This window comes from Vitis vinifera, chromosome 16 (assembly GCF_030704535.1).
Source record: "Vitis vinifera cultivar Pinot Noir 40024 chromosome 16, ASM3070453v1".
NCBI lineage: Eukaryota > Viridiplantae > Streptophyta > Magnoliopsida > Vitales > Vitaceae > Vitis > Vitis vinifera.
Window position 1 is genome coordinate 7,333,959 of NC_081820.1, and position 25,912 is coordinate 7,359,870.

The window sequence follows — 25,912 nt, forward strand, 5'->3', positions numbered from 1 at the left end:
TATATTATTTGTAGGATAATATTTTCATTTTTATCCATGCTATACTTATATTTTTATTTAATTTTTTATTAACTATTTATTATATATTATCATTTTAAGTTTAGTAGGTTTAAAAAATAATTAAAATCAATAATTATGAAGAGATTAGAGAGTGAAAAAAAATAATTAAAAGAAGTTTTATGAGAGAATACATGAACATATTATAAAAAAGTGAAAGGAAAGATAAAAGAATAATAATAAAAAATATAATAGGTGAAAATGGATATGATGGTAAGAGAGGAAAAAGAAAAAAAAAAATAAAGTAGAAATGTGACAAGTGAGTTGTGTAAGAGAGTTGATACTAAGAATGACAATTTCACGGGTTTTTCGGGTCACCTGCCCCGATCGACCCTTATTAGAATGAGTATGGGAGCACAGAAATCGGGGATGTGACGGGTTTAGTTTTTTTTTTAAAAACCCGAATCGGGTTCGGGGCAGTATTGGGTTTAGTAATAATATGCCCTGCCTCGCCCGAATATGAAATTACAAGTTTGCCTCCCAACTATAAATATTTGCTTCCTTTAATCCTTTCTGGCCTTCCTATCTCATTTTAGGTCTTTCTATCTCGTTTTAGGGTTTTCGTTCCTCGTTCCTCTCTATCGCTAGGGTTGTTGATGAGAACACAAGCGACGACGGAGACGGAGTTGTCTCGAATCACCTGAGATGACCCCACCATACTAGATTGCCTCAACCCCATTATGTACCAGCTTCCAATGTGAAGAAATGGCTTCTGCAAATCCCTCCCATCCTCGTTCTCGTCCCTGAAACTCATCCCTGATCTACAATCAGCAGCTCAAGTGTTCATCAAAATGCTAAAAGATGGTGTGTTTTGGACAATTGGAGTACTCAATGCAGAAATCCATAAGATAATCCATCTAAAAATCTATTCAATAATCTCATTTCCTCCGTCTCTTCTTGATTCATCCTTGTTTATGATCGTTTTAGGTATGTTTTTTTTGGAATGTTGATTTTTTTGGTTTGGGGTGTTTCTTTGTCAGTTTTTGGGCAAAAGGTGAGAGATTTGTTGGTGATATTTGGGATTGTTCTTCTTGTTGGGATAATTGTAATTGCAGCTTAATCAGAAAATTTGGAGAGTCCAAACGTAGAACAGATTTGTAATCTAGTGGCAACAAGGTGCGGTATTTTTATTAATTTTTTTTTTTCATTTCAGCACATATGTAACTCATTGTTTTCCCCTCTTTTTGGGCAATACCTGAGTCGGGACGAGCTAGGGATGGGATATTAATTATAACTTCAAAATGGGGATGGGAGTCCATACCCCGCCCCGTCCCGGGTTTGGGACGGAATGGGAAATAACCATATTTTGGGACGGGAATGGGATAGGGGTGACTCGTCCCAAACCCGCTCGTTGTCATTCCTAGTTGATACCAGATAAAAAAAAAAAAAAAGTGATAAATGTACTTATCAACAATTTTTTTAAAGTGGTAGGTGTACTTAATTTTAATTTTTAAGGGTAATTTTGGAGTGTATAAATATGTAATATTTTTTTTTCTACTTTATATTAAAATTGAAAAGATAAAAACAAATTTATGAAAAAACTTAATTTTGTGGGAAATTAGACAACCAGTTTTTGGGGAAGGCAACAATACATAACTAAAAAAAAATTAAGTTTTTTAGAACTCGTGCTTTGACCTTTTCAATTTTATTATTATTATTATTATTATTATTCAGTATTTTTGTTGGAACACTACAAACTGGGGTCGCCCTGACAAAGAACAAGTATCAGCGATCCGAGAGTAGGATCGCTCCCGACATGGCTATCAGAAACTTGCTCATCACACTGCTTCTTCTGTTTACATCATTCTCCATGGTAACATTCTTCCAATGCCGATGTTTGGTTTCCCAGAAATAAAAAACCAGGGCTTCAACTTTCACTTTTTATTTATTTATTTATTTTTTTGTCTCTCAGCAAGAAATCACGCCTTTTGGGTTTTTAAGTCGGGATGAATCTGGGTGTCTGGAAATTTCGAATTATAATCAATTTCTCTTTTTCTTTCTTTATTCTCTGTTTGGTCGCTGAGAAATTCAACTTGGAACCCGAACCTCTAGCAACAGGATACCACGTTTTCAATTTTTTTTTTTTTTGTTTTTGTTTTTGTCAACTAGTTCTCGTCGACCAAGTACACGCCATTTGAGTTTTTAGGTTTCGAGGATTTGTTTGTTTTATCATTTTTTTTTTTTATGTTTTTATGATTATTTGTTTCTGGGCAATTTTCAAATTGTACGAATTTCTCATTTTCCTCCCTTATTGTCTATTTGTCTGTTTGGTTGGGGAGAAATTGCTAGAAAAGTCGTTCCAACGCCAATCTGCTATAAAAAAATTTCCTTTCCATTTCTTCTGCTAAGGTTTCTCAGCAGCCTAATGAACCTTTTGGGCTCTAGGTTTCTTGGTACCTTTTCTTTACCCTCTATCTGGTTCCTTAGAAAATCGATCAAATGAACATATAGACCAAAATTTTAAGTTATGCTTCTGCCTTCTTTACTAGAGAATTCTTTAAAAAAGAAAAAAAAAATTTCAAGTCAATTTATTGTATTAGCTTAAGTTTACTGTAGGTTATAGTTTTCTTGAATTCCCCGCAATGAAAAATCTAAGAGTCAGTGATTTAAGGTTTTTTTTTCCTCTACATTTTATTAGCAGCCAAGTGGTGGTTTTGTTTGTTCAACTCAATTAACATTCTGTCTCTTGCTATCAGGCTCTAGGGCATGAGGTTGGGAACTTAGGGCATTACCCAGTGGTTGTGAGCACATGGCCGTTTGTAGAGGCTGTTAGAGCAGCTTGGAGGGCTATTGAAAGTGGGTTTTCAGCTGTGGATGCAGTAGTTGAGGGTTGTTCAGCTTGTGAGGAATTGAGGTGTGATGGTACAGGTGGGAATATGAAACCTGATGTAGTTGAATATGAAAAAATATAATAATAATAATAGGTATTTCTATTTTCTTATCCTTTTGGCTTGTAGTATGCAGGTTTTTTAGTACTCTTTTTAGTCACTTTGGACTTGTGAAAATAGTGTTCCTATAGTTCTCTGTATTATATCTAAAATGCTTTTTGTTTATGTTAGACATATTGGCTACTTGACATCTTTAGGAAATCAACCACTTTTAGAGGCTGATAACTGATTAAGTTTTAGTATGTCCAAGAGTGAAACAAATTTCTACAGAAATCTAATCCATCCAGGGGGGATAGTTCACTCTGTTCTTTTGAAATGTCTGGGAGTAATATCTTGGAATAATGGCTTACAATGACCAACAGAACAATTTATTTTGGTTCATTTCATGTGTCTCTTTGAAGATTAAAAAAAGAACCGATTTAAGGTGGACATAAGGTTTAACTAAACTGAATACATATCTTTCAGTATCTAAAAAGACTTATTATGCGAACTTGATCAGAAGCTGCGTGAAGTATGACATTGTTGGAGATAATATAGTCTTCTAAATGGGTTGTTTTGATGTTGATGTTCTTCGTGCTTTTCAACAGTTGGGCCTGGGGGGAGTCCAGATGAGAATGGAGAAACTACACTTGATGCTCTGGTCATGAATGGGGTAACCGCCATCTAGATCTTTCTTTCATTAGCATATTGCACACTTTCTTTTTGCATGTTTCTTTGCTTGCACTGAGAATGAAAATATGGTGCATGTTATGCTAAGAAAATGCATAGGCAACCATGGAGGTTGGAGCTGTTGCAGCCATGAAGTATGTGAAAGATGGGATCAAAGCTGCAAGGTTGGTGATGCAACATACTGGGCACACTTTGCTTGTTGGAGAGCAGGCATCAGCTTTTGCCATTTCAATGGGTCTTCCAGGACCCACAAATCTTAGCTCTTCAGAGTCTGTACAGAAGTGGAGTAAATGGAAAGAAAATCGATGTCAACCTAATTTTTGGAAAAACATTGTACCTGTAGATAGCTGTGGTCCTTATCATCCAAAGGATATTGCAGAACTGGGTAAAGGGACATGTTCCAGTGCCAATCTAATGGCAGCAGTTGAATCAAGATCTTCTCATATTGGTCTCCACAACCATGATACTATTTCAATGGCTGTTATTGATAAAGTAAGTCAATGATCACTTAAGAGTACATAAATAGTATTTCTCCCTTTTATTCAAATTTCTTTCTCATGTGTAGGAAGGACACATAGCTGTTGGCACTTCAACTAATGGAGCTACATATAAGATCCCTGGCAGGTAAGGGAATCATGAGGCCTTCAAATGCTGTAGTTAATTCACAACTGAAATATCTTGAACCAATAACAACATGAACACCTTCCAAATATATTGCTATTTGATTGGAAATATTCTAATTTAAGTCATCCTGAACTTCAACAATTTGTTTGTCATTGGTCTATCAACTTACTGATGACTAGACTAATGCCTAAAATAAACACTCTGTAGTTAATGTGGTTTCTCCCTCGGGTGGTATTTTCTCCTTCATAAATCTTATGGACCTAAATCAACATAGAATCTTTGTGAAAAAAAAAAATCTACAGGATTTTCCATGTTTTTTTTTTTTTTTATTAAAAAAAAAAATCTGAGGATCTTTTTCCATGTCTTCTTTTTTAATTTAAGGATCTCTCTCTCTCTCTCTCTCTCTCTCTCTCTCTCTCTCTCTATCTATCTATCTATCTCTCTCTCTCTTTCTCTTTTTTTCATGTTGCCAAATTCCCTTTCAAAACTCCAATAGACCTAAGACTTCCTCAAAGCTCTAGCTAATATCATGAATCGACCCACTTGTGCAACTCTTTCCTGTTAGTCTTGGACAGTTGAAGTGAAGGCTTGCAGATTTGGTAATTCCGTAATTGGTTTATTCTAAGTTGAACAACATTTGCCTTCGGTTACATACAAATGTTGGTGGTACTAAAGGCTTGAGGTGTTGGTTCAATTCAGTATTTTGTTTCATTTAAGTTAGTAGTTTACCTTTTATCAAGTTTCTATTTCTTTTTGTCTTCTTATTTTATTAGAAAAAGTTTCTTTATCTTTTGGCTTCTAAGTAACATTTCTTTCTTATATCTTTTCCTATTCTTGTAAAGAAGAATAAGGAATTAAGAAGTATCCTATCCTATTAGGGAAGGAACTCACGAGAATCTATATATACCTATGTAGTTTTTCAAAGTGTAAAATCAAAATTTTGATAAAAGTTTTCAAAATCTATTATACTTCCTTTGAATGTGTGATTAACTTCTTACCAATGTGATTGCTTAAGAAACTCTAAATGTGATTGTCTAGGAACTTCAGTGTGATTGTGAAGGATCTGTCTTTTATTTTTCTTCATCTTCTATTCTTTTTAGTTTCTTTTGTCTTCTTTGATCTCCATGTCTTAGACAATGAAGAAACAACTTCTATGGTCCATTTCATATGTGGAAGTAGGAATGAAAATGGAGGTGAATCACAATATTGCACAGAAAAGAGGAATCACAATATTCTACAAAAAAGAGGAATTGCAAGCAGCCTATAACCAACTTGCCAATCTACTGACGTGTAGCTGCTGCAATCCTGAGGCTGTAAGCAACTTGATTCCTCATGTGGGAGTAGTCGAGGTGGAAGACGATTAAGGCTCTACAGAGTTGCTTGATTATCCTTCATCATGTTTGAAGTCTAAAATGATCGCATTACACATAATTGAGCTCTCCCTTGATTGATTTTGCCTTATAGCTGAGATTTCTTACAAGTGATGCTCAGTTGACTCAATTGTTTGCCTTCCATTTTTCAGTTTGCGTACAATTTTCTAGAGTTCACTTACTCGTCCACGTACAATTTTCTAGATTTTGCCGAGAGTACTTCAATTATGTGTTTAGCCAAGTTTGCATAATCATTCTACCTAAGATGAAAGTGCTTAAGCATACTGCTAGCATGCCCTAGTTTTCTGTCTTTCCGCTTATGCGTCATCTGATTGAACGAGGACGATTATGTGAAGAGGTTCTTTTCCTTTGATCATCTTTGAAGCTTCATGTATGCATCACCACTCTGCTTGTGATCATCTTTGATTAGTCCCTTATACTTAGAAAATTCTCCTAGCCAGCCAATGCATGCTCACTGTAGTGATATCCTTTAGTCTTCTTATGCACTAAGTTGCTCGAATTTATTCTTGAAACACCAAGAAACAAGATCAAATTCAAAATCATAAGGGAAAATCAACAAACATAGGTAAAGGATAGGTTTTAAAGTGCTCAAATTCATTCAAAAAGGTTCCAAAGGACCCTTTAGAATGCTAATTTTAAGAACTTATCACTATCATTGTAAAATTACCTTTAACCAAATCATTTGTCATTCCCCCACCATCAGTACCCATTTATCCTTACATTTTAATTTTCCATAATAGGAAGATTCTTCCTTTCACATGGCAATTGCTTCTCTATCTCAACTTAAGGAATGAATGAAAATGTTTTAACACTATCTTTTGTTGGTGTTTGACAATTATATGTTTTGGGAAAGAGTGGTTAAGGAGGGTGTGGAACGATCATACTCTACCTTTCAGCATGGTAGTTAGAATGGAGATAAGAAAGGAGGAAATCCAAAACAATTTGCGAAAATTGGATCACTGCATTATTGGGAGTTGGGACCCTAGCTCAGCAGGAGGAGAGGACCTGGAAACTTTGGGGTGAACACTGGTAAAAGTTTGGGGTCTGAAAGGCAACCTAGGGCTGGCAAGGCTGGAAGAGAACAGGGTTTTGCTGGAGTTTGAGCTTTTGGGTGAAGCTATTTGGGTAATGTCCTTTGGGAAACGATCGTTTGGTGGGATTCATTTGGGATCAGAGAGATGGAACCCTAGGAACGGTTGTTCAGAAGAGGGGGAGATTACAAATGAAATTTGGGTTAGGATTGTAGGGTTTCCATTATCGCTATGGAATCCGACCATTTTGAGAAGAGTGGGGGAGGAGTGTGGTGGATTTATAGCAATGGACCCTCGGACGGAAAAGTTGCAGGAGCTTCAATGGGCTCGGATATTGATCAGAACAGATGGGGAAGACTTGCCAAGTGTGTTGGAGATTGCAGTTAAGGAGAAGGTGTACTCTCTTGCCCTCTGGTGGGAGCTGAAACCGGCTCTAAGAAAGGCTCAGGAAAACAGGCGTGAAGCGAATGAGAGAACAAGAGGAGAGGTTAGGGGTGATGGTGTTTCACGCGCTGACACGTGAGTGGAGAAAGAGTTGGAAAACACATGACTCGAGGCGCTGCTCCTGCCAGAAGAAAGGATGGGGGATCAGGAGGGAGAGTTGGGCAGGGAGCTTGCCAAACGGGCGCAAGGCAGATCGGGGGCCCGTCCATCCATGGACGTTGTGGATCTTGGGCCTTCTTCGTTAGGCCCAAAGTTGGGCTTAAAAGGAAAAAAGAGGGGGGGTGGGCTTTACTCTCAAGGGACAACAGTGGGCCTAAACTTAAAACTAAAAGAAGTGATGGGTGAAGTAGCTGGGCCTAAGGCTGGGCCGTTGAAAAAATGGTGGACCACTGAGGAGGAAAGCCCATCGGGCGACGGAGAAATGGATCTGGATGACAGCCCAAGCAAGCCAATGCTCCAAGGCACTAACAAAGGCCATCAGATGAAGGTGTGTTCGCTGGCCACTCCATTTTCCAATAGCGAGAGCAACACGGAGGAAGAAATTCTCAAATACTGGGAGACAGAGGACTTGAGGAAGCAAAATATGAAGATCTTGCACTCGGCGACAGACTCGACGCTAGTTGAGGAAGCTCTGAGGTACGGGTCTGTCTCATTGTTAAGGGGTGAAAGGGTTTCTGGGTCTTCTCATCTTATTCCTTTTCTTTTTGATCGGGCTCCGGAGGGGGAGCATTACGATCGTTCAAGAATTGTTGGGGAGGAGCCTCAGTTTGAGGTTCCCTTGTGTGTTTTATCGGGAGATGGAGCAGAGGAGAACGAAAACGACTGTTGGGATTTGGTAGAGACTAATGGTGGCAACAATAAGTCTAGGGGTGAGGAGTGGAGCTCAGGTTTGAATGATCCTCAAGCTTTTAGAGGTGAGAAGGAGGATAGATGGGAGGAAAGCAACCTGGCAAAATTCAGTCACTTCTTGGGATTTTCGACTGAGGGATTAGAAAAGGAAATCTTGGATTTTTTGATTAAAATCAGAAAAAGAAGGGAGAGAATACATGGTAAGGTGTTGCTAGAAAAGTCCAAGTTTGAAAGGGAATTAAAGAGGTTGGAGTGTTCAGTGAATTATGAGAAGGGAAGGAAGCAGAGAGACCCCTCACAGGGTAAAGGGTGCCAAATTACAGTGGTTTAATGAAGCTAAAATTGTTGAGTTGGAATGTGAGGGGAGCGAATGAAAAAGTGAAAAGAAAAATCATTAAGACTTTCATAAGGAATCAGAGGGTGGATCTAATGTGTATCCAGGAAACAAAAATTCAACAAATGTCGGAGGGTGTGGTGAGAAGCTTAGGTTCAGGGAGATTCTTAGATTGGAGGGCCTTGGACGCTAGTGGGACTGCGGGAGGTATTCTGATATGCTGGGATAAAAGGACCTTGGAGATTTTGGATTGGGAGGAGGGCCAATTCTCCTTATCTTGCAGATTCAAAAATGTAGAAAATGGAACTGTATGGGTATTCACGGGAGTTTATGGACATTTCACTAAAGAGGAAAGGGAGTGCTTGTGGGAAGAGATTGGGGCGATCAGAGGGCTCTGGGAAGACCCGTGGTGTGTAGGGGGAGACTATAACATCACCTTGTTCCAAAGAGAAAGGAGCAGGCAAGGAAGAATAACTTCAGCTATGAGGAGATTTGCTCAGATTGTTGATGAATTAGGGCTGATGGATATTCCTCTGCAAGGGGGAGTGTTTACTTGGAGTGGGGGTCCTAACAATCAGTCTTGGGCTAGATTGGATAGGTTCTTGGTAAATACTAGCTGGCTAGATCAGTTCAGTGGCGTTCTTCAGAGTAGACTGCCTTGGCCTTTATCTGATCACTTCCCTGTCTTATTAGAGGGTGGTGGTCTGAGAAGAGGTCCCTCTCCCTTTAGATTTGAGAACATGTGGCTTAAGGTTGAGGGCTTCCAAGATTTGATTCGAAGTTGGTGGTGGGAGATTGAGGTGAGAGGCAGTGTTAGTTTTAGATTAGCTACTAAGCTGAAGGAAATTAAACAAAAACTAAAAGTTTGGAACAAGGAGGTGTTCGGGAATCTGGGGTGTAATAAAGCAGCAGCTTTGCAACAAGTGGAATTCTGGGACCTTGTGGAAAGTGAAAGAATTCTGTCAGTGGAGGAAACGGAATTAAAAAAGGAGGCCAAGGAAAATTATAAAAAATGGGTGCTTTTAGAAGAAACTCATTGGAGACAATTATCAAGGGAGATCTGGCTAAGGGAAGGGGACAGAAATACGGGCTATTTCCACCGTATGGCAAATGCAAATTGCAGAAATAATTATTTGGACAGAATTAAGATTGATGGAGTGTGTCTTTCTGAGGAGCAGGAAGTGAGGGAAGGAATTGCAAATGCCTACTAGCAGGTGCTTTTAGAAGATTCGGGTTGGTAGGCTGACATTGGGAGGCTGCGTTTAGATCAGATCAGCCACCAAGAAGCAGAAAATTTGGAAGCTCCTTTCTCTGAGGCGGGGGTACATTCAGCATTGATGGAGATGAATGGGGATAAAGCCCCGGGGCTGGATGGTTTTACAGTAGCCTTTTGGCAAAGTTGTTGGGGTTTTGTTAAAGAGGAGATCTTGGCAATGTTTAAGGAGTTTCATGAGCAAAACACTTTTCTCAAGGCCTAAATAATACATTCTTGGTCCTGATCCCTAAGAAAGGTGGGGCTGAAGATATTGGGGACTTTAGACCTATTAGTCTCTTGGGGGGGGTGTATAAATTACTGGCTAAAGTTCTAGCTAATAGGCTGAAAAAAGTGATTGGGAAAGTGGTTTCCCCTGCACAAAATGCTTTTGTGATGGGCAGACAGATTCTTGAAGCCTCCCTAATTGCAAATGAGGTGATAGATTCGTGGCAAAAAAGAAAAGAGAAGGGGGTCATTTGCAAATTGGACATTGAGAAAGCTTATGACAGTATGAATTGGCAGTTCTTAATGAAGGTTCTACAAAAAATGGGCTTTGGGCCAAAATGGCTGGGTTGGATGTGGAGTTGCATATCTTCAGCAAAATTTTCAATCTTAGTGAATGGGGTTCCTGTTGGCTTTTTCCCGAGTTCTAAGGAGCTTCGCCAAGGAGATCCTCTATCTCCTTACCTCTTTGTCATGGGAATGGAAGTGTTGGGGATTCTTATTAGGAGAGCTGTTGAAGGGGAATTCCTATCAGGGTGTAACATTCAGGAGGGCGGAAGGACTGCTTTGAACATCTCTCACTTATTTTTTGCAAATGATACAATTGTTTTTTGTGAGGCTAATAAGGACCATCTAAGTCATTTAAGTTGGATCCTCTTTTGGTTTGAAGCTGCTTCGGGGTTAAAGATTAATCTGGGCAAAAGTGAAATCATCCCGGTGGGTGAGGTGGATGATATTGAGGAGTTGGTAGTGGAGATAGGGTGTCGGGTGGGATCTTTGCCGTCCCAGTATTTGGGCCTACCCTTAGGGGCTCCTAACAAGGCCTCTTCGGTGTGGGATGGAGTGGAAGAAAGAGTGAGGAGAAGACTTGCGCTATGGAAAAGGCAATTTATCTCCAAAGGTGGTAGAATCACTCTTATTAAGAGCACCTTGGCCAGCATACCCATTTATCAAATGTCTCTTTTCCGGATGCCGAAGATCATTGTTAGAAGGCTAGAAAAATTGCAAAGAGACTTTCTATGGGGAGGGGGAAATATGGAGAGGAAAGTTCACCTAGTGAAATGGGAGATAGTGTGTGGGGACAAAGGGAGGGGTGGGCTTGGTTTGAGGAAGCTTGACCTCCTAAACAAAGCTTTGCTTGGTAAATGGATATGGAGGTTTGCTTGTGAAAGAGAGAATCTATGGAAGCAGGTGATTGTGGCAAAGTTTGGGCAAGAAGATGATGGATGGAAGTCTAAAAAGCCTAATGGGGCGTTTGGTGTAGGGGTGTGGAAGGAGATCATGAAGGAATCTGATTGGTGCTGGGATAATATAGAGTTTATGGTGGGGAAAGACACTAAAATCAGATTCTGGACTGATGTGTGGTGTGCGGGTACAGCGCCGTCCCAAACTTTCCCGCACCTCTTTGCCTTGGCTGCTAACAGGAATGCTACGGTGGAGGAGTTGTGGGATCAGAATTCGGATCAAGGAGGTTGGAATCTAAGATTTTTGAGGAATTTTAATGACTGGGAGGTGGGCATGGTAGGAGATCTGCTCCTTAAGCTGAGAGGGCTTAGGCCGTCTTTGGAGGAAGATTCAGTCTCTTGGAAGGGAGGAAAAAACGGTAAATTTTAAAGTCAAGGAAGCGTACAGTTGTTTAGTAAATCCCATTGACACCGTTTTTTCGGAAAAATGCATTTGGGTGGATAGTGTTCCTACCAAAGTCGCTTTCTTTGCGTGGGAGGCTACATGGGGGAAGGTGTTAATGCTTGACAGACTTCAGAGAAGAGGATGACAATTCCCTAATTGCTGTTTTTTGTGTGGCTGTGCAGAAGAATCTGTAAATCATGTCCTTATTCACTGTATAGTGTCCAGAGCCCTTTGGGAGTTAGTCCTTGGGCTTGTAGGTGTTAAGTGGGTCTTTCTAGAAACTGTAAAGGAGGTCTTATTTAGCTGGAGAGGTCATTTTGTGGGAAAAAAAAGGAAAAAGATTTGGAAGTCCATCCCATTATGTATCTTTTGGATGGTTTGGAAAGAGAGGAATAGATTAGCCTTTAAGGGGGGTGTGCTACATATTCAGAAGCTAAAGAATTTTTTTGTTTGTAATTTGTGGGGTTGGGCTAGATTGGATATTGAAGATGACTCTCTCTCCCTTCTAGGCTTTCTAGAGTGGCTAGCATCCACTTAGGGGGGGTGAGGTCTTCTTGGTCTCTTTTGTTTTTGTTGTGAGGCTATAGCTGCCTTGTATATCTCCTATATGCTGTGTGGCTATTGGCCTCTTCTTTAATACATATTTGGTTTACATTTAAAAAAAAAAAAAAAATACTAATTTTTCAGACATTCATTTACACGAGAACTTCCATATAACTAAGTAGCGATTTATGACATGTCTTATATGACTTCTCAAGTTGTGTACTTCATCATACTTAGTTTCGTCCCTTCCAAAATACAACAAAATGGCTTTCAAACTTTATGTATTCATGTTATCAACATAAGTTTGGGGAGAATGAAAGGGGATGGAGGCCAGGAGTGGTGAGAGATTCCTAGGGAGTTGGGGTATGGAAAGAGACTGAGAAGCAATGAGAGCTTTTTAATTCAATGATTTCCTTTGTGGTGGGTAATGGGAGAAGGGTGAAGTTTTGGAAAGATAGGTGGTGTACTGAGGAGCCATTATGTGAGGCTTTTCCGTCTTTGTTTGCCTTATTTGATTCTAAAGAGACATGGGTGACTAATTTGGGGGAGCATAGAGGAGAAAGTGGCAATTGGAATATCTGTTTTGTTAGGAACCTGAATGATTGGGAGTTGGGTGCCATGGAGTGCTTTCTTTCTTTACTTCAAGGACATTCAGTGAATAAGGAACAGGAGGATAGAGTGGTTTGGAAGGGTGAGAACAAAGGGGCCTTCTCTGTTAAGGGGCTTTATTCTGTGTTAGAGACTGATTGTACAATCCCTTTCCCTTTAAAGATAGTGTGGAACCCTTGGATTCCTTCAAAAGTGAGTTTCTTCACTTGGGAGGCTCGTTGGGGAAAAGTTTGACTTTGGATTAGCTTCAAAAAAGAGGGTGGATTTTGGCTAACAGGTGTGTTTTATGCAAAGTGGAGTTAGAGACTATAGATCATATCCTTCTTCATTGTGACCATGGAAGAAAATATCGGTAATCACGGATATATCGATACTTCGATTTTACGGATATATCGGAGATATATCGGCGGATATTCTGGAAAAAAATATTGGTAGACTTAAAATTGTTAAAAACTCATGAAAATGCAAGAAAAACCTCATAATAATATAATTAGAAGTATAATTGACATTTTAAAGTTGTTTTATTGAAAAATTTGATATATATATGATATAATTTGCGATATTAGATGTAATTACATCATGTCGATTTATAAGAAATGTTAATTTTGTAATTGTTCTCATTATAAAGTCACATAAAATATTTCATTTCATTAAATATCAATAATTTGTACACATTAAATTCATTAAATAAACATATTTCATATTCAAAATATATTATTTCATGTTAATTAAATTAATTAAATAATTTAGCATGTTAATTAAATTAATTAAATAATTTAGCTAAGTTAACTAGTTTAATTTAATTTTAAATGTGAAAATAAATCACAAATAATCATCTAAAATAAACATATCAATTTATAATTAAATAATCAATTCAACCTAAGTTAATTCAATAAAAATATAAAAATTAATTACAATTGAATGTAAAAATAGCATTAAATCATCCATATTGCAAACATACTAATTAATTGAAAATACATGAATTAATTACAATTGCAAACAAAATTAATTATAATTTAAAACAAATATACCTTAAAATAATTAAATAATTGAGCAACCTTAATAAAAATTGGAGTAATGAGAGAGCAAATGAAGAATGAAAGCAAAAATGGATGAAATAGATGAAATTTGGGTTATTTATAGAAGAAATTTTGGCCAAAATAGCCGTTGGAACATTAATTTACTGTTGAAAATCAATTTTAGCCGTTGGATAAAAAACTAGGAGCAATCGGGCCGTTGGATCGCCATATTACCATTGGAATCACATCTAGACCGTCGGATCAACACGGGCGTGATCTGGGCCGTCAGATCACGTTGCATGAAGGAGGGGAAATATCACCAAAAAATCACCGATATATCTCCGATATATCACCGATATATCACCGATATATCTCCGATATATCTCCGATTTTTTGCCACCAGAGGAGATTTTTTGAAAAAATCTCCGATATATCTCCCCGAACCGATATATCGCCGATATATCGCCGATATTTTGGCGATATTTACGGAAATATCTCCTCTCCGATTTTTCTCCATGAAATATCGTGTCGCCTCCTCCCGATACAAGATATATCGGCGATATATCGCCGATATATCCCGATATTTTCCTCCATGATTGTGACAAGGCGAGATTACTATGACAGATGGTGTTTTCCATTTTTGGTGTTCGGTGGGTTATTTCTGAGACAGTTAGGGAAACCCTCCTAGGTTGACATGAGACTTTTATAGAGAAAAGGGGCATTAAGGCTTGGAGAGCTACTCCTACTTGCATTTTTTTGGACGTTTTGGAAGGAAAGAAACATGAGATTTTTTGATAGTGAGGAATTGTTTGATTAAAGGGTAAAAAGTTTATTCCTAAACAATTTCTCTATGTGGGTTAGGGCGTATATAGGTGGTGGATATATGCATTTGATTGATTTCATAGTGGTTGGGTATTAGGTGAGGGAGTATTTTTTTGTACCCTCTTTTTTGCTTTTTTTTTTTTGGTTTACTTGTATATGATCTGTACACTCTCGCGCTCTTTATGCACTTTTATTAATACAATGTCTTATCAAAAAAAAAAAAAAAAGGTTATCAACATAAGTCTTCAAATTTCAACTTATGCATTATGTCTTTCAGCACAAGGAGCAACTTCAATCGCATTTGGAAAATAATTTTAGGGGTAAAATAATAAAGCTCAATAGGGTAATCTTCTATTCTAAAGAATTCAATTAACAAAAAGAATAACATAATGTCAAAACCAAAACTAGAGATATAACATAACATTTTTTTTATACGTAATTCAGTAAATATTATAAATATTAAAAAAGGATGTTATTCATCAAGTTATACAAGGTGTATACCATGGGTACCAAAAGGCACTATTGTAAAAAAAGGTGACACAAAAAACAACCATTTTCTCCCTCAACTAGAACCCATCCAATCTACACAATCAATAAGAGATATTGAACCTTCTTCTATGAACAAGCTCACTCATGACACAAAATTGCTAAGAAATGATTATTTCAGTGCTTGAATCAGTTGCTCCTTATTTTCGAATACTCTTTGGTTTCTTTCCTTCCAAATTGTCTAAAAAATGCAAAGGGAAATGGTTCTCCAAACCTTATTACGATTCCAAACCATAAAAGAACCACACCGACCTAAAAGAATGTCCTCGACCGTAGAAGAAAGGACCCAAACAAATTCAAACAAAGAACATAGAAGCAGCCATAGCACCCTTACTACGACACAATGAATAAGAATGTGATCTATCGATTCCTCTTCGCATTTGCAAAGAACACATCTATTTGCCAACACCCATCCTCTCTTTCTGAATATGATCCATGGTCAATACTTTGTTGTAACTAGCTTACCATGCAAGAAAAAAAAAAAAACACGCTTTTGAAGGGAGCCATGAATTCCAAATGATGGCCACGGGGGAGAGAATTGCATGCCTCGATCTTAGAATGGAATAAAAAGATTTGATAGAGAAGACCTCATTCCTAGAATCCATCCCTACCACACTATCTTTCACTTCCCTCTTCATAGACTTTCCTTCATGTCTTGATATGAAATCCTCTACATTGTCTAGTTCTCAATCATTCAAATGTTTAACGAAAATCCTCTACATTGGCAAGCTATATCTTCCATAGCCAGCTTGAGGGGGAGTGTTGAAAAAGATAGGATTGGTTGAGATAATTAGCAAGATATTAGGAGATTTATTCTTTTGTAATTTGTTAGATAGTTGTATATTGTTAGGTTGTTAAGTTGTTTCCTATTTTAGTGTTGAGAAAATCCTCTATAAAGAGGAAGCCGTGTATACAGTTTTGAATATAGAATAAAAATATGAAAAATATATTCCTTTCCTATTCTATTTACAAAAATGATAATAATGATGCTTGGACAATTCTCACAATTACCAATGGAAATCAATTACCTTCTTATTCCTAAATAAAGTTGGGTATGGAACTTTCAAATGTGAAGAACATGAATATCCTAATCTACGATGCAATAATTTTATTTTATTTTTTTGATAGGAAACACAAATAACGATGCCATAATTTAATTTCACTCTCATAAAACAAAAAGGTACCAATATGACTAGCCTAAGACAAACATCCAAAGACATCTAGGTCCTCAAAGCAATAGAGTCCATCCACCCTTTTAGCATTGCTAATTTTCTTCCTAATACACAGGTTCTGAAATGCATAATGAGTAGGAAAAAATTTAGCCACACAACTAAGATCTTTTATCAATTTTATTGAATGAAGATTACAAGCTAGTTAAGAAACAAAAAACTTAATGTGTGCCAAGAAAACAAATCCAAGTGGTCGTGGTAAGTGCAAGAGTATCACTTGATCTGTTTCAAGATTCCAGATGGCAAGATCCTCTCCTTGAAAGAGCCACACAATCAATGTGTAAAATCAAAGTCTTAGAGAGAAGAGATGTCGGCTAAGAGAGGAGGCAGATGTTGGTTTGCAGTAGAATCAAAGTCTTATGAAATCACAGCGGAGGTGGCTGGGGAGAGACTTAAGGGAATCATTGTGGAAAGAAGCAGAGGATTTACCTCATGGATTAGATTTGGTAGCCTCAGTTTGTGTTGTTTATTGGAAGGAGTGGAGGCTTGTTGCAGGGGTGTTTTTTTGCAAGGTTTTGTTAAAAGTTGGGAAGATGGAGGAAGAAGGTATAAGTTGGAGATCCGTGCAAATGAGGCAGGTAGGTATATTTTATGCTCTGTGGTTGACTCGAAATCAAAGAGGTTTTGTTTAGTGTTTCCAGAAGGAAAAGGTGTTTTGGGAGGTTGGGTCTTGTTGGCCGAAAAGCTTCGCTTTCTTGGAGTTTTGTCTCGGGAGGAGTCCAAGAACACTGCTGCGTTTTATGGGACAGGGTGTTCAGATGGGGAATCTGAGAGGAAAGCCAAAAAATCCTATGTTGATGCGGTGAAAACAAGAGGGAAAAAGTTAGGGGAGGCAGTGCGGTTACAGCTGGGGGAGGAAGAAGTGTTAAATGAAAGGAAATTCTTGGGACGGTGCCTGGTGGGAAGATGGGGACAATCTTCAGTGCTGGACCCAGATATGCAAGCTCTCGAAAGTTCGGGGAGATCTGTGTGGAATACTAAAGGAGGGGTGAAGTTTTCGAGGTTGGGAGGCCCTCTGTTGTTAATCGAATTCGAGACTAAAGAAGAGGCAGATAAGGTGCTGTTAAGAGGACACCGGTGGTTTAAGGAATCATTCCTGAACTTGGAAAGGTGGGACCCAAAGGTGGGGTGTTCTCAAAATGGCGAGAGGGATAAGAGTGTTTGGGTGAGAGTTGTGGGAATGCCGTTGCATTTTTGGAGCCAGGAGATACTCAGAAAAATCGGTGATTGTTGCGAGGGGTTCCTCGCAGTGGATGAAGACACTGCAAAATTTAAGGAATTAAAATGGGTCAGACTATTAGTGAGATCGGAAGGCTTAGAGTGGCCGAGCTCACTGCAAGTGGCAGTTGGGTCTGTCTGTTATGCAATACAGCTATGGTGGGAGGTGAAACCAGGGTTGACAATAGTGGTTCCGGTGACCAAAAACGAGATGGGCAACGAGCGGAAGGTTAGGGATGAAGGAGAAGGAGACTCACGCGCTGGATTCAAAATGGCGAATGTACGGACACATGGAGAACCTGCAAAAGTGGACGTGCTGTGTGAAAATGGTGAAGGGGGATGCAGAAAGGCAGTTGCGTTCTCTGAAGCGATGTCGGAAAAAGTAGCAGATGGTGACGGGTCCACAGTTAGCTAGCAAATAGCGTGGGGGAAGAAACCTATTTGCGGGCCTGTGAAATTCTTCTCGTTGGGCCGACAAATGGAGGTGGACTTGGGGCGAAGGCCCGCAGAAGAAGGCCAAGTGACTGAAGGCCACAAAGAATTAATGGAAATGGGCCGGCCCAAGTCTTTACCCTCTAAAGGCCCTGAGGTGGTGATGGAACGATCCATTGAGGCTAGGGCTCCCGACAGGGGATTGGGTGTCAGTGGAGAGCTTGAGGGGGAAATGATAGGCTCTCAGATGGGGTCGCCTTCACCGGTCGTCAATCTCATAGTGTGCACCAACGAAGCCTTGCTGGAGGAGGCGTCCAGGTACTCAGATCACTCCTTGCTCTTTGTTTTCTTTGGGGAAGCGGTAAATATCTCTTTCTTCTACTCCATTTGGTCGAGATGGGGAAAGTGTTGCCATGGCTAGGGTTTTTAATCAGAGCAGTAGCTCGGATGAAGTTGGGGGAGCAATTATGGGTCCTTTAAGGATGATATGGGCGGATGGGAGGGAGACCGAGGTATTGGAAATGGCGGGTAGGGAACCAGGGATTTTCGGGGAGAAGTCAGAGGGGGTTTCGGATAGGGTCCTCCATGAGGATACGGAGGAGAGGGAAGAAGAGGGGGAACCTTGTTGGCAATCTAGTAGTTTGGCTAAGTTTAGCCGCTATATTGGAATGCCGACGGAGGGCTTCGAAGGGGAAATTTTTTTATTACTTAAAAGAATGAAAGAGAGGAAGATTCAGAAAGGAAAATTGAACGGTAGAAAAAGGAAAAAATTGGAGTCGTCAAAATTTGAAAGAGAATTGAGGAAATTGGAATGGACAGTGAACTATATTGGAGGAGGAGGAGGAGAAGAAGGGGTAAGCATGTGCAGGTCTAAATGAAATTCCGTATGCTCACTTGGAATGTAAGAGGGGCCAACAATTGTGACAAGAGGAAGGTAATAAAAGCTTTGATAAAGAAGCATAAGGTGGATCTGGTTTGCCTTCAGGAAACTAAGATCCAAGATATGTCAAAGGGTATTATTCGCAGCCTAGGGGTGGGAAGATTTCTTGACTGGGGGGCGGTAGATTCAAGGAGGGCAGCTGGTGGTATAGTGGTGTTTTGAGACAACAGAGTGTTGGACTTGATTGATATTCAAAAAGGTTTATTCTCCATTTCCTGCATTTTTAAGAGCTGCGAGGACGGCTTCATGTGGATGTTTACAGGGGTATATGGCCTAATATTGAGGAGAGAAAGGGAGAGTTTTTGGGAGGAGTTGGGGGCCATTAAGGGGCTCTAGAATGGGCCATGGTGTGCTGCAGGGGATTTCAATGCCATCCTAAGTCCTGAAGAGTGCAACAGAGGGGGGAGCCTGAATTCAAACATGAGAAGGTTTTTAGAAGTTATAGAAGACTTAGAGTTAAAGGATTTGCCTTTAGTCGGGGGTCCTTTTACTTGGAATGGAGGGGTGAATAATCAGACCTTTTCAAGGCTGGATAGGTTCTTGATTAATGAGGGTTGGGACAACCACTTTGGTGACATGAGGCAGTGTGTCCTTCCAAGGCCAGTCTCCGATCACTTCTCTATTCTTCTGGATGTAGGGGGTGTGAGAAGAGGCCCTTCCCCTTTTAGATTTGAAAACATGTGGTTGAAAGTGGAAGGTGTTAAGGAGCTTATGAAGTCTTGGTGGGAGGGGGTTAGATTCAATGGATCAACAAGTTTTATTTTGGCTGAAAAACTAAAAGTTCTGAAGGCTAAGCTGAAGGAGTGGAATAGAGACTCATTTGGTAGGATTGAGTTCAGAAAGAATTCTGCTTTGGAGCAGGTGGAGTTTTGGGATGCAAAGGAGAAAATTAGCAGACTGAACTTGGAAGAGCTGGAAGCTAGGAAAGAAGCGAGGGAAGATTATAAAAAATGGGTCTTACTTGAAGAAATCAATTGGAGGCAAAAATCTAGGGAAGTGTGGCTGAAAGAGGAGGATAGAAATACAGGTTTTTTTCCACAAGATGGCCAATGCTCACAGGAGGAGGAATAATGTGGACAAAATCAAGATTAATGGAGCTTGGTGCATAGAGGAGAATGGAATTAGGGAAGGGATTGCCAATGCTTTTAAGTTACTGCTGTCCAGTTCGAGGGATTGGCGTCCTTCTATATCCGGGCTGCAGTTAGAGACTTTGGACCAGTTGGATGCTAGTGCTTTGGAGAGCCCGTTTACGAAAGAGGAGGTGTTCAATGCCTTGTTGAGTTGCAATGGGGATAAAGCTCCGGGGCCAGATGGATTCTCTATGGCTTTCTGACAATTTGCTTGGGAATTTGTGAAGGCGGATGTGTTGTGTTTTTTCAAGGAGTTCTATGAAAATGGAAAATTTGTTAAAAGCCTAAATGCAACTTTTATGGTCTTAATTCCAAAAAAAGTGGGAGCTGAAGACTTGGGGGATTTTAGGCCTATAAGCTTGGTGGGAAGCTTGTATAAGTGGTTGGCCAAGGTCTTAGCCAATAGGCTAAAAAAGGTGGTTGGAAAGGTGATCTCCAAGGTTCAAGGGGCGTTTGTGGAAGGAAGACAAATCCTAGATGCAGTGTTGATAGCCAATGAAGCCATTGATTCGACTTTGAAAAATAATGAGAGTGTCATCTTGTGCAAATTGGATATAGAGAAGGCTTATGATAATGTGGACTAGACTTTTATTCTTACAGTTATGCAGAAAATCGGTTTTGGGGAGAAATGGATCAGGTGGATTAAATGGTGCATCTCCACTGCAAGTTTTTCTGTGTTGGTCAATGGAACCCCTATAGGTTTTTTCCAAAGCTCAAAGGGATTGAGGCAAGGTGATCCCCTTTCCCCTTATCTCTTTGTTATAGCAATGGAGGTTAGAGGGAGGCTATTTATCGGGGTGTAGGGTCAAGGGTAGGAGTGAAGAAGGGGTCCTTATATCCCATTTGTTGTTCGCCGATGATACTCTGGTGTTTTGTAATCCGTCTCAAGACGACTTAACTTATCTTAGTTGGTTACTTATGTGGTTCGAGGCTGCTTCGGGATTGAGAATAAATTTGGAAAAAAGTGAACTCATTCCTGTAGGGAGGGTAGAGAATATGGATGATCTTGCTTGGGAGTTTGGTTGCAAAGTGGGTAGCTTGCCGTCCACATATTTAGGGATGCCCTTGGGGGCTTCTTTCATATCAACATCAGTTTGGGATGGAGTGGAAGAGCGTTTTTGTAAAAGGCTAGGTATGTGGAAGAGACAATACTTATCCAAGGGAGAGAGGACGACTTTAATTCGAAGCATGTTATCGAATTTACCAATCTATCTTATGTCTTTGTTGTGCTTACCAAGTGTAGTCAGACGGAGATTAGAAAAGATTCAAAGGGACTTCCTTTGGGGTGGGGGTAATTTGGAGCGAAAGCCTCATCTAGTAAGATGGGAGGTGGTGTGCTTAAGTAAGAAGAAAGGGGGCTTAGGGGTAAAAAACCTTTCTATTCTCAACAAGGCTCTTCTTGCTAAATGGAATTGGCGTTTTGCTAATGAGAGAGAGGCTTTATGGAATCAAGTGATTAGAGGGAAGTATGGAGAAGAGAGAGGGGGTTGGTCCTCTCGGGAAGTGAGAGAGGCTCATGGCTTGGGGTTGTGGAAAGGGATAAGGATGGATTGGGAATTAGTGAGCAATAGGTTGGTCTTCATTGTTGGTAATGGGAGGAGGGTGAGTTTTTGGAGGGATAAGTGGTGTGGGGATTCTCCTTTGTGTTCGTCCTTCCCGTCTCTTTTTGCTTTGACTATTGATAAGGAAGCAAGTGTGGCAGATGTTTGGGACTCCTTGGCGGAGGGGGGAGGGGGGTTGGAATCCATGTTTTTTAAGAGTTTTCAATGATTGGGAGGTAGAGGAAGCGGCAAGTTTTATGGAGCGGTTACATCATAACAGAGTTATTGAGGATGTGGAGGACATGGTATCCTGGACTGAAACTAAGAGTGGAAAATTCTCAGTTAAATCTCTATACTTGGCCCTTGAAGCGGGGTGTTTGACTCGGTTTCCTTCAGGCCTTATTTGGAATGAGAATGTGCAGCCCAAGATTAGTTGTTTTGCATGGGAGGCTACGTGGGGCAAAGCACTAACCTTGGACATGGTGCAGAAAAGAGGATGGGCTTTGGCAAATAGATGTTTTTTGTGTCTTGAGAATGAGGAGACCATAGACCATCTCCTCCTTCATTGTTCAAGAACAAAGGTTTTATGAGATCTTCTTTTTACTTTATTTGGGGTATCTTGGGTGTTGCCTTCTTTTATTAAAGAAACTCTTCTAAGCTAGCATGGTTCTTTTGTGGGCAAAAAGCGTAAGAAGGTGTGGAGAGCGGCTCCTTTGCATATTTTTTGGATGGTTTGGAAGGTGAGGAATTGTTTGGCTTTCAAGGATGATATGTTATCAATTCAAAGATTGAAATACTCTTTTATTCTTTCTTTTTGGGCTGAAACAAAATTGTTCATGGTTGATTGCCCTCTAACTATAGCTAATTTTATCGATTGGATGGGCTCTAATTAGGGTTGTATATTGGGGCTTTATGTTTTATTTAGTGTTTTCTTGAAGGTGGGTGTATAGGTTTGTGTAACTTGAGCCGCCTTTTTGGCGTCTCTTTTTTTAATAGAATCTCATTTACCTATCAAAAAAAAAAAGCTAGTTAAGAAACATACAGCATTGGATTTAGGACTAGGTATTTAGAAATAGTAATAGAACCCTTTCTGGTGGTAGAAGAAAAAGATCCATCAACCCATGAAGATTATTAACTTTTTGCCTGCTTGAACAAGTGATATAAGTAGAAAACAAACTTAATGCAGTAGTCATATGATTAATTTCCCTTGAATCAATGATCCAAAGGTTTGAATTTCTTGAGGTGACATTCAAAGTAGTTAAAAAATTATTTGTTTGGTCTAGGTTGGGTGAGGAAGAAGGGTTAGAAAACAAGTGCGCTTGACCTATATAGTTGTTCGAATTGTTCTTTGGTAAAGAGATTTGATTCCTGTTTTGCATTTGTAATAGAAATCAAGATTGAATTCTCAATATCATCCTTCTTCTACTTGCCTCCCCTTTAATATCAAACTCCTTTGTCATCAATGAAGGCCAACACCAAACATAGACCTCTTTTGGCAATGAAGACCAACAGGGTTAATGGCGCCAAAAGATAACACTTGTGATTTGCATTGGGAAAAAACCAGCTGCCAGGAAAATGATATCAGAACGCAGCAAGCTTGCTTTGATACCATGTGCAAATTCTAAATATATTTTTGTTTCATCTAACAAAACTACACAATGTCATTTATGTACACTAGAAACAGCCTACGAAACGAAAATTTAGAACTATAAATTTCCTAAATTACAATGAGGAAATCAAGGAGAAAAGTTAGTTCAAAAACAAGAAAATAGGCCAACTAGGAGACCATCTAAATGTAGTCTACCATTCAGCTTACAAATGAGCCTAGAAGCAAGTAAATATTTAGTGGTTGACTTTTCACAATTCTGGACAATAGCTCTGTTCTAACTATGGTTAATCCTCGAAGGCTCTTCCTTCCTCTCTAACCCAAGTACATTCAAGACTCTTCTCCAAGGTTTCCTTCCTAAACTCCTGAAAGGAAATTGTCGCCATCCAGATCTCTTTTGAGGCTCAATTTGTGAATTCTTGCAGGAGAGAAGTTTTTTCACAGCTCATATATTAAAGGACACTAGAAAAGACATGGCCAATTGTATCATCACTCCTTTTGCATGCATGCATTTGGGCTCCGGGCTTTAGAAGCTTCCTTTTTTGAAATAAATTACTAGAGTTTACTTTATTATGAACCCTTGAGCATGCAAAAATTTTGAGTGGCAAGGACTTTAGTTTCTTGTCAGTTTGACTTGAAAAAAACTAGTTTGGAAATAGAAGAGTGAGGAAAAAGAACCTGAATTTTCCCTAGACCAGCACCTTTGGTTGATTTGACATAGTTTCTTCACTCTCACTGTCTAACATGATGACTTCACTCATTTGGTAGTGTTCATGGAAGGTAGTTAATATATAACAAAAGAAGTGTACTTTCTGATCTTGTTTTGGAGAGGAGATATAAATTGCAATCCATTAGACAGGAAGTGTCCCCCAACATGTCAGCTACAGGAGGAAAGACCATAGTGAAGGGCTGTTTGGATCAGCAAAAGTTGTCAATACTGACCAGTCTCATCTTCCATGATGAGTATTAAAGGTTTGGTTCTTTTTATATATTGAGCATAAGGATTGCTCATGTCATTTTGAAGTGTGATGATCTATTCTTTTCGCTTATTTTATCCAGTAACCATATGGTATTTCATTCATTAATGCCTCAGGATAAAAAATAAAAATACGGCCATAATATTTTGGCCATCTCATCTTTTTCTCATTGGTGAAATAATCATCTAGGCTTTTAAAGTCAAAGTTTGAGTTTTGAAAGGAGAAAAGAATACCTACTTATATGAAGTGATGATTTGTTTGAATAAATGTGTGTGTGATAAAATGCATGCGTTTTCATTGATGGAAATGATGTAAAAATATCTTGCTGAAATATAAAGTGGTTGATTAAGGAAAATCCTTAACAGAATCTCATTTTTGACTGCAGGGTGGGTGATGGGCCCATTGCAGGATCTTCATCCTATGCTGATGATGAAGTTGGTGCTTGTGGTGCAACTGGGGATGGTGATATCATGATGCGTTTCCTTCCATGGTAGTTCAACAAATCCCAAACTTTTAAACTTCAGCCTGGAAACTGTTGTTTTTTCAGTTGGTATTAAAACAAAATTTGGAAGCTTCTCTTCTTAGCTAAAACTGGAATTTTTATAATGAAGATTGTCTAAATTGATTGAGTAATCAAAATCTCTTAGGTACTAAAATGGGCTGAGCTCCAGCTAATGTCTTGGTGAAATTCAAAATCAATCTTGTAGAGCCGTGATGAGCCAACCTAAACAAAGCATAGGCTAGGCAGGGTTTGGCGCTAGTCAGGCTTGATTTGGCTTGAACTCTCTATGTAGAGTAGTGCCACAGTGAAAGAACCAGGCTCTGAAGCTATGAATGTATTTGGAACCAAAACTCAAAATCCTGCTCTTATGGACCATGCCCTCAATCTCACTCAAATAAAAAGAGGGAGGAAAATATGAAAAAAGACAAATAGTAAAGTAGCATGTTTCTTATATGAATTAGTAACATGCATTGAGAATATTAATGCAATACTAGCCACAAAAACTATCACCTGTATAGCTCAGTTAAGGCTCATCAAGCTTCGAGAGCTTGACCTGAGGTTTAGGCCCTCTTTATATGAAGCCAATCAAACTCAAGTCATTTGCTGCTCTCCTCATTTGAACTGAAAAGCCCACCGATCCATTCTATGCTCTCTCAGATGTGTGATGTAGGATGGATTGCTTCTCTGTTTTGGCTCTGTTCCCAAGCCTATTTTTTCCAAGGTCCAAGTGCTCTTGATATACCTCTCATCTCACAAACTTTAGGAATGAAACTCTTTAAACACTGGACAAGAAAGAGATACTCAATCCCCTTTTCTTGACTGACTATTTGGATCCTAAGAATCATTTACCTGATTTCAGCTATCAAGTTGTGGAGAGTATGCGACTGGGGATGGAGCCAAAGCTTGCTGCCCAAGATGCCATAAAGCGAATTGCAAGAAAATTTCCAGATTTTGTTGGGGCAGTTTTTGCCATCAATAAGAATGGTCTGCATGCTGGTGCTTGCCATGGATGGACATTTCAATACTCGGTGAGAAGCCCGGAAAGGGAGGATGTGGAGGTATTCACTGTATTCCCCTGAAATAGCAACTGCCTGCAATTATGAAAAGCCTAATGAGTTGGTTGTGCAATATTATTGATTATTGTTTATGATTTTGGCGCCGTTTATTTGGCTAATAATACAAAATTGATGTAATTTCCAATGTTATTAGACACCTGTATTTGTAGAAGATACTTTTTGGTATCTATAATAAGAAATAAGAAATGTTTTAATTGTTCATAAATATATAGTCTAATGCAAGGCTGATAATTGAATTTAAGATGATTCTGAATTAGAAATAGTATCCCATTGCATTCTGGTGGAGTTATGTAGAAAGCTGGTAAGCAACTAGAACAGCAGCAAAGGGA

The 25,912-nt window shown here is 39.2% G+C and overlaps 1 protein-coding gene across 1 annotated transcript; it reads left to right on the top strand.

Annotated features, from left to right (window-relative positions):
- The first annotated feature begins 1,715 nt into the window (after positions 1-1,715).
- Positions 1,716-25,788, top strand: LOC100855408 (probable isoaspartyl peptidase/L-asparaginase 3). The gene is made up of 7 exons (XM_003633979.4): positions 1,716-1,870; positions 2,754-2,925; positions 3,533-3,597; positions 3,714-4,106; positions 4,180-4,238; positions 24,391-24,495; positions 25,367-25,788. Exons 1-7 carry the CDS (start codon positions 1,814-1,816, stop codon positions 25,584-25,586), a joined length of 1,071 nt encoding a protein of 356 aa, XP_003634027.1. The 5' UTR covers positions 1,716-1,813; the 3' UTR covers positions 25,587-25,788.
- Positions 25,789-25,912: the final 124 nt, after the last annotated feature.